This window comes from Lipotes vexillifer, unplaced genomic scaffold, assembly GCF_000442215.2.
Source record: "Lipotes vexillifer unplaced genomic scaffold, Lipotes_vexillifer_v1.1 scaffold1438, whole genome shotgun sequence".
In the NCBI taxonomy this organism is placed as follows: Eukaryota; Metazoa; Chordata; class Mammalia; order Artiodactyla; family Lipotidae; genus Lipotes; species Lipotes vexillifer.
The window spans coordinates 302348-311654 of NW_006797921.1; the positions used below are offsets into that span (position 1 = coordinate 302348).

A 9307-nucleotide genomic window follows, 5' to 3' on the forward strand; every position below is an offset into this window, starting at 1 on the left:
TAGGGAAACATCTGTAACCTGGACTTACTGAGAAATAAAATATTATGATAATTTCCAAGTTAACAGTATGTAACCAATTACAACTCAATTTCAATTGAACTGTTTCATGTATGATGTTGTTTATAAAGTTACCAGTAACCTTTCCTTACAGCCACAGGCTTGCTGTTATGAGCATCTATCAACGTGTATAGAAGTTTCAGTGTAGCTGGTGTCGGGTGTCAGGGTGGGAAGCGAGGTAGTGAAAGTCCCGCATCCCACAAGATGCTGCAACAGTTTTGCTGGGGTGGCCTCAGCACAGTACTACTGCTCCCCACGGACACCACCCTGGTACCAGTTTTCTTTCTTAGGCCATTGCCTTCCTGGCTCTCTTTTCTCTGCTGCTTGCTGACCCAATTCCTGCAGCAAACCTCCATCACCACTTCCTTCCTCAGCTCTCATCCCACCCTTCAGCAACTGTTTTTTACATGTTTATTGTATGTCAGGAAGTGAGCATATTTCCCTCCTACACTTTAAAGGATTAATTATTTTTTTCAGTTTTGAGAAATTCTATTCCTTAAGAACCCAGGTTGTGCTATATCCTAAGCAGGGTGACTGGCTAAGGGAAATCATTTTTACCATTTTTCTGGGGACACTGTGGCTGAGTATCCAGTTGGTGAGATTCAATGGGGAGAGGATGCTAAAGTGGTAAAAGGCAATGCCCCTGAGGGCCAGTCCAGCTTGCTTTCCAGTTCTGGTTAGGGAAAACCTACACTCATCTAGAAATAACCACAGCAGCAGTAGCCACATGAAAGACTTTGGATTCACTCTGCATTACACTACCTTCCTCCCGATATTATATTTTGAAAATTAGCTTTAATAAAAGTAGTGGTAACATCAGGGTGCTGTTCTTTGCAAGTTACTCTTTACAGGTTTGTCCATTTGATATTTTTGTGGCGGCAGCATATCCATTGTAGATTTAACTTTATTCTTAGGCCCTGAGATAAAGAGGAACTGTCCATTTGGGGAGTGGCAAAGGGTTGCTCAAAATCAAATTTCAATGACTCAAGAGCTAAACAACATGAGAAAAACTTGGGCATGTTACATTCTGGTTTTAATTCATTTTTTGGATGTCCTGATGAAAGTTATGAAATATACTGATTCAATCTAACATCTGACTAAAAGTGAATCTAACATCCTTCTTGTGAGAGTCTCCATATTTCCAGTCAGCTAGGGAGGAATCAGACATACACCTTTAGTGATAACAGTGGTCTAGACATAAAATTTTCAAGTTTCTGCTTAGGACGATGATTGCTAAGAATGGAAGGACACCTGATGTACTCACTGCATACAGTCTTAGGGTGTGGGTGGGGACCACACCGTACTTTTCCCTATTCACTCATCTGCTAACTGTTACACTTTAAAAATTGGTACCACTTCTCTTTCTGCCAATGACTGAAATGGCTTTTTAAAAAGGTAGGTGGATCTCTGATGGAAAAAAATAGAAGGGTGAAAACAGATGTCATATTTTAAGGGAACACTTATTCTAAGGAGATTTGGATTAATTAAATAATTAAACTTATATTTTAAAATATCTGTTAATAAATGCTACATACTTCAAAAATTTATTGTTTGGTTAGTGAACTAGTTAGATAACTAAGTTTTTTTAAAATAAAGAGAGAATGTATTAAAGTTAGGTCCTTTTAGACATCATTCCTTTATTTTTTTATATAATAAAACCTAATGGGGCTTCCCTGGTGGCACAGTGGTTGAGAGTCTGCCTGCCAATGCAGGGGACACAGGTTTGAGCCCTGGTCTGGGAAGATCCCACATGCCGCAGAGCAACTAGGCCCGTGAGCCACAACTACTGAGCTTGTGCATCTGGAGCCTGTCCTCCGCAACAAGAGAGGATGCGACAGTGAGAGGCCCACGCACTGCGATGGAGAGTTGTCCCCGCTCGCCGCAACTAGAGAAAGCCCTCGCACAGAAACGAAGACCCAACACAGCCAAAAATAAAAAACAAACGAAAAGACAAAAAACAGTTTACACTTTAAAAAAAAAAAACCTAATGAACTTATTTACAAAACAGAAAGACTTACAGATATTGAAAACAAACTTATGGTTACCAAAGGGGAAGTGTGATGGGGAGAAATAAATCAGGAGCTTGGGATGAACATACACACACTACTATATATAAGATAGATAACCAACAAGGACCTACTGTATAACACAGGGAACTCTACTCAATATTCTGTGATAACCTACATGAGAAAAGAATCTGAAAAAGAATGAATATATGTATATATATAACTGAATCACTTTGCTGTACACCTGAAACTAACACAACATTGTAAATCAACTATAATCCAATAAAATTTTTTTAAAAGAACCTAATAGTAAACACTAGGTTTCACCTTGATAAAAAGAGTGTTCTTGCTTCTCAACGTGAAGAAAATAGCACAATTATCATCTGTTTTTTCTTCCGCAGTTACATGGATCTCAAGTGATACAACTTATATGGGAAGAATCAGGGTTATTGTTTATGCATACATCTTTTCTCTGATTTTTCTAGAGGTGTAGGCAGGGATGATATTGAAAGTATTTAACAAGCAGTAGAAGGAAGTCACTAACCTATCAGAAGAGACCCCTGCTAAGTGTCCTCTGGCACAAGTGTACTGGGACTTGCCTGCAGAACACATGCTTAGATACATGAATTACAATATATAATGTAACAAGATGCTTAAGATGGGGCTGTATTTAACATTCAAATTTTTAATCTAAATATTATTTATCTGTTAAAAATGGATCACCTCAAGTTCAAATTGTTTTTCACATTTCCAATCTCTTTTCAGAAGGTGTGAAGGAGTTTCTGCTGCATTTAAGTTTTAGGTATAAGCATGCATATATGAATAAAAACATTTTTCAATGTATCTTTTACTTAAAACTCTGGAATTAATTTCATATCTCTTGAAATACTGCCTTCTAAGATCAATCTCAGAGAAGGGATGGGTAAACATTGGGTTGATATTGACTTAAAATATTAAAATATACCTCTAAAGTATCAAATCAACTTTCAGAATCAATTCTAAACGATCATATAAGATGGTCAAAGTCTATCCCAGCTGGTTCCTTTTCAACTTTCCCATGTTCCAGAGCTACCCAAATGCACAGAAGGCAGTTTGGGAGACATTTTTTCTGCTCTCTAGAAGGTAACAATGAAGAAAGGCTTACAGAGAAGCCTTAAAATATCTTTTCAGTTAATTCGACTTTTCCTTTGGAAATACCCAAGAGTTTCAGAGCACAGCTCATTAGAGCTGGCTGGAGTTTGGGGTAATCTGCCTCACAGCTTGAAGTGATAAAATATCTGGCTCTGTGTCATAGATGCAGGAAGTTTCTAACTGGACCTTCTTGCCATGGCTATTTATGATGTGGAAAATAAATTAAATTTCTTGGAAATAAACTGTCAATCATCTTTCCCAATCTTGCTGAGTAACTCACCCTAAATGAAATATTCTGCCAAAAGAAATACAAATTATTGAGATATGATTCCTGAGAAGAAGGAATAAAAGAAACGACATCGAGTCACATGTAAGATAAAGCAGGACAGCCAAGAGGATGGGAGATAAGATGTGCTTCCTAGGAAACCACTCACAACAACAGCGAGAGAAGGACAAATACCATATGCTGACACATATATATGGAATTTAAGAAAAAAAAAAATGTAATGAAGAACCTAGGGGTAAAACAGGAATAAAGACACAGATGTACTGGAGAACAGATGTGAGGATATGGGGAGGGGGAAGGGTGAGGTGTGATAGGGCGAGAGAGAGACATGGACATATATATACTAACAAACGTAAGGTAGATAGCCAGTGGGAAGCAGCCGCATGGCACAGGGATACCGGCTCGGTTCTCTGTGGCTGCCTGGAGGGGTGGGATAGGGAGGGTGGGAGGGAGGGAGACAAAGAGGGAAGAGATATGGGAGCATATGTATATGTATAACTGATTCACTCTGTTATAAAGCAGAAACTAACACACCATTGTAAAGCAATTATACCCCAATAAAGATGTTAAAGAAAAAAAAAAAGAGAGAATGGAAGAGCAACTCTATTCTCTGTGATTGGATTTAAGAGAGACAAAGACAAAGGGACCTTAGGGAATGGCAGAATTCAATACTTGGTGCTAAGCCAAGTATTGGCTTGGTGCTAATTATTTGGGAAAAGTATATAACCTCATCAATATAGGACCTTACTACATATAATATAGCAAAATAAAATCCACATAGGTTAGAGTTTAATTACTACAAAATCAAACCACTTATAAGACAAAAAAAAGAGAAATATTTATCTGATCTCTGGATAGGGAAGGGCTTTCTAAAATATAAGGCAATTGGAGATATGACAATGGAAAAGACAAATAAGTTGATTAAGCAAATTAAGACTTGCCTATTTCACAAATTCCCATAAACAAAATTGATAACGAATGTGCAAATAATGTTTCTAGATGATATCACAAAGAGTCTTTGGTCTTTAAAGTCTTTAAACTCTTCAATAAAAAAAAAACCCATGAGATGCCCAATAAACAAAGAACTGAAACTAAAGGTAATTAAATGGAAAATACAAATGGCTAATAAATAAGTGAAGAAAGTGCTGCTTTATCAGCAATCAGAAATAGAAATTTAAAAACCATTTTATACTATTATACTAGCCAAAATTTTAGGGATAGAAATACATAATGTTGAAAATCAGGGTACTACAGAAAGATAACTCTGATCCATTGCCAGCAAGATTGTAAATTGGTAAAAACTTTCTGGAAAGAAAGTTGACCAAACATATTAGAAAGTTTAAAAAAAAGTTAAAACTCTAAACTGTTAATTCCTCTTCTAAGCATCTACTTTAAGGAAACAATCAGAAATGTGAACAAAGGTTTATGATTATAAATGTTCACCATAATATGACTTATAATTAAACTATTAGAAACAACTTAAATGCCTACAAACTGGAAATAGATTGAGTAGCTGATAGTGTACTTAGATTACGTAATACACAGCAATTGAAACTATGTATATGAAAAGTACTTAATGACATGAACTATGCTAGGCCATATTTTGGCTAAGTGAAAAGAATGAGATATAAAATTGCACATACAGCATGATTTTAATTTTATAATGAAAACATGTTTGAAAAAAAATACAATGTTCTAAAGTTTTAACAGTAGACCATAAATGGTTTTCTACTGGTCTTTATTTGGCAGTGTTATAGGTAATTTTGTTAATTTTTCTTTTCTCATTTTTATACATTATAAATCTTTAAATATCAGATAATTAGGAAAATAGTCAAAACCAAACAGAGAAAGAGAGAGAGAGAGAAGAGATGGAGGCAAGAGAGAAAGAAAATAAATGAATCAATCAACCCAGGCCTCAGAATTTACCTACAGTCTCCTTTCTTATATTTTAATTTTAAATATACCAAAATACTTTCCTGGGAAGTCACAATAAATAATCATGACAATAATTTTCCAATATACACACTTTTCTGCCAGTTCAAACCAAAGAAACATTTCCTTTAGCAGCAGTACTTCTCAGTTCTATTTTATCCAAACCCATTTTCTGTCAATGAAAAGAATCTTGCATAGTTTTATCCACTGAGGTATGTATTACCATTTTTCCCCCACTGGGCTATTCTGTGGACTATTTAATAGACATAAAAAAACATCTATCCACATACATCATGCACACATTGAAAAGAACAAATTTGCAACCCTGAATAGAGTCTTTGTGTGTTCACTTGACTGTAGAATATTTCCCTGGCTGGATACTCCCAATATATAGACCAAAGCCAGCATCAAATTCCCCTCTTCTCACCAAAGTGCCTTCTCTACCTGCTCTATGATGTAATGTTCTTTACTTTATAATTAGGCATGTGATTTCAATGGTAAATGTCTTTGTGATGGTTCTAACAATGGCTTACATTTATAACAGGTAGTATGGAACTGATATAATGCTTCCTGAGAACAGATTTTGAAAAGTGGAGGGAAAGATGAGAACAAGGGACTGAGCTCCTAAGGTGAGAGAGAAAAGAGTTCTAGACGGGGAAAATGCTGGGAAAGAGGAGAACAAGGGACTGAGCTCCTAAGGTGAGAGAGAAAAGAGTTCTAGACGGGGAAAATGCTGGGCACATAAAATAAACAAACATTTACTGCACTGAATAGAAGCTGGGCATGTTACAAAACCAAACCAGTTGCTTCATCATTTTGAAAAGGGTTGGCTCTTTTAAGTAGGAAATGATAGAAAATAGAGGAAAGATTTGAACAATCACAGGGTTAAGTAGTGCATGTACTTATTCACTCTTGAAACATGTTATAGTAAAAAACAACCCACAGGACAGAAGATAATAAGAATAATCTCAAAATACCTGGAATACTGAAATACTAGATAACTATATAGAATATCAGAATTTTAGAGCTTTAAACAAATTAGAGATAATCTGGTCTCATGCTTCCACCTCCATTTTCTGAGAAAGAAACTCATTCCTAAAACATTATGTACTTGACCCAAAACCCTATAGCTAGGCAGTTAATCCAGTTTCAGTACCTCATAATAGGACCACTCCCTTATTTAAATGAAAGTATAATGCAAACATATTTTTAAAAGAACATTCTTGAAAATAAGCTGGTACATACCACTGTGTGGACTTGGTCATAGGTACTTTGGATTTTCCCATTTACTTTGTTTTTACCTGACAAAAACAAGAGGAAAATGACATTCTTTTCATTCTTCTTTTCCCTAAATCAATTCTTACTAGTCATTATGAAGACAACTACAACTCCTGCTCTAACTTGGGCATATTATTTTATTTGCTCTCATTTCAAACACTGATTGCAATGATGTTCGAAACAAGGGATGATAGGAAGCAAGCCCAGCCCCATAAAGTCTTTGCACGTTCAATTCCACTGGCCCAGCTTTTTAACTTAGTATTTGTAACATGTTATTGATTTTTGGCTCAGTTAGTGTTCATAGGTCAGAGACTGATTTAAAATATGACAATGGCCAAATAAATTGTTATCAATGATTGCTACTGTCAAATATTAGTTTACCATTTTTTTAAAACACACTCATTATAAAAGATTCTGAAATATCAATGCTCAAATTCTGTTTACTTTTGTATTTTCATAAATATGGATAATGAGAATTAACTCATTTCCTATTATACAATAAAATAATTTAAAATTTGATAATTAGGAAAAAATATTACAGAAAGCTCATTCAAATAGTTGTAGGTACTTACTTCCAACAATAGTCTTGTGATTAAAAATCTTACTCCAAATTCCACCTTCTACATTGTCTTTCACTCCAAATTCATAAACTGTGTCAGGCTTTAGATTTTCCACAATTGTTTCAGTGGCCGGACAGAGTTGAAAAATCCATTTCTTTTCCTTATCCTTTTCTCTATAGCGAATTGTATAAAATCTGCTGAATAACCAAAATATGCTGTAAAACCACAGGGAGATTCAGAATGTACTTCCAGCTTCTTAATACATCATAGACTCCCACCTACTCTGAAGATTTAACATTGGCTTCTGTTTAGATTTTTTTTTAATTTTCAGAGAACATAAAAAAGTTTCTTGGTGCATGCTTAAGTTTTTAATTTCTAATTGCAAGTTAGGGGACTAGGTAACAGCACAGTCATGGTCTAACAGAATTCCAGATCTCTCAATTCTATTATTTGATACTTTCCAAAATGAAAGTTGGAAAACACTAGACATTCATTTTTTTCTAATTATGCATAGAGAAGAACATAGGCATATTTTTATAAATATTTAATATTATAGTTTCATAACTATGGGTTTAAGCACATGGAAGGTACATTAGAGATAATATCGTTTAACACCATGAAAGGCACATTAGAGGTAATACCGTTCAATTTTGCAAAAGAGCAACCTGATGCACTCTAATGTATCCAGGACTTTATTTCAAGGGTGAAATTTCCTTACTATTAAAAAAAGGATCAACACCAATAGTCAAGCTGAGAGTACAATGAGAAAAATCGAACAATGCAAATTCAAGATCACTGTTACATATTTACTTAGGGCTTCATAATATTCAGACATATATATCACAAGGTACTAATAATTCTCACTACTATTTTTTTTTGCACCTTTAACACATGGTAGGTTTTATATACATTATCTCATTTAATTGTCACCAAAACATCTTAAGTGGTAGAAATCATTAATCCTACTTTACAAATGTGAAAACCATGTTTCAGAAAGATCTCTTAACTTGCCCCATGGCATCCAGCTAGTGATTTTTACTAGTAGCAGAACCAGAAAAGCAGGAAAAACTCCTCTGGCTCTGCTCTAAACAGTCTCACTAAGTGGGGAAGCAGGTCAGGAAAGGAAATTGCATTGCTACTGGATACAGCAATGAGAATGAATGAACTAGGGCTACGTGTATCAATATGGCTAAATTTTACAAACAAAATATTGAATGAAAATAGCAAAATGACGCATGTAGTTTCACATCATTTGCACAAAGATTAAAACACTCACACAAAATATGTTACCGTATATCATTCCTGACAGTGTAAAGGGACAAGAAATACTGGAAGGATACAACATTTATGATAGTGCTTTGGCTCCCAGTGAGCAAGTAGGGAAATACATGAGACTAGAGATGGGGCCAACTGATAAACTTTATTTGCTTTTTATTCTTAAATAAACATTTTAAGTAAATAGAATAAAACAAAATAATAATTGTCATGTATTAACAATGGAAACATACATGCTTGTTATACTATTTTAGACTCTTTTTTTACATTCTAAATTTTCTCTCAAAAATTTAGTACCTCTCCCCCACTCCTCACCCTAAGATTCAGGTCAACTGCTTTTATTTAAAGCCCTAAAATCCCTCATTTACTCATGCTAAAAATGTTTATTGTGTCCCCTCTAAGTGCCAGGCACAAGCTCTTGATTCAAAAAAAAACCACCCAGAATCTTTGGAAACAAGGGCCAGGACTGGCTACATAATTTGTGGAGTTCACAGCAAAATGAAAACATGGAGCCCCTTATTCAAAAATGATTAAGACTTTTAAGACGGTGACAACAGAGCATTAAACCAAGCATGGGCCCTTCTAACTGGGGAACCTGTGTAACTGTACTGGTTGCACGCCCATGAAGTCAGCAAGGGGGTTATAGTTTCTTAAGTACAGAAAAGGGATGTATTCGTACATTCAGCCTACTTTCTTACTAGTCACAAACTACTGAAATGCTCGAAATCATTCATTAGCTTGCTTCTTCCTCATAAAAGCAGCTCTCTGGGCTCCATACCCCA

At 35.3% G+C, this 9307-nt stretch overlaps 1 protein-coding gene across 1 annotated transcript in view; it reads right to left on the minus strand.

Moving 5' to 3' along the window:
* LOC103091262 (target of Nesh-SH3-like) overlaps positions 1–7444 on the minus strand; it is a gene marked incomplete at its 5' end in the record, with an annotated part of 20628 nt that extends 13184 nt beyond the window's left edge. The window contains 2 exons of the mRNA XM_007469980.1: positions 6658–6713; positions 7263–7444. Coding sequence (XP_007470042.1) covers positions 6658–6713; positions 7263–7444 — 238 coding nt within the window. The remainder of the gene's footprint in view (positions 1–6657; positions 6714–7262) is intronic.
* Between the last annotated feature and the right edge of the window lie 1863 nt (positions 7445–9307).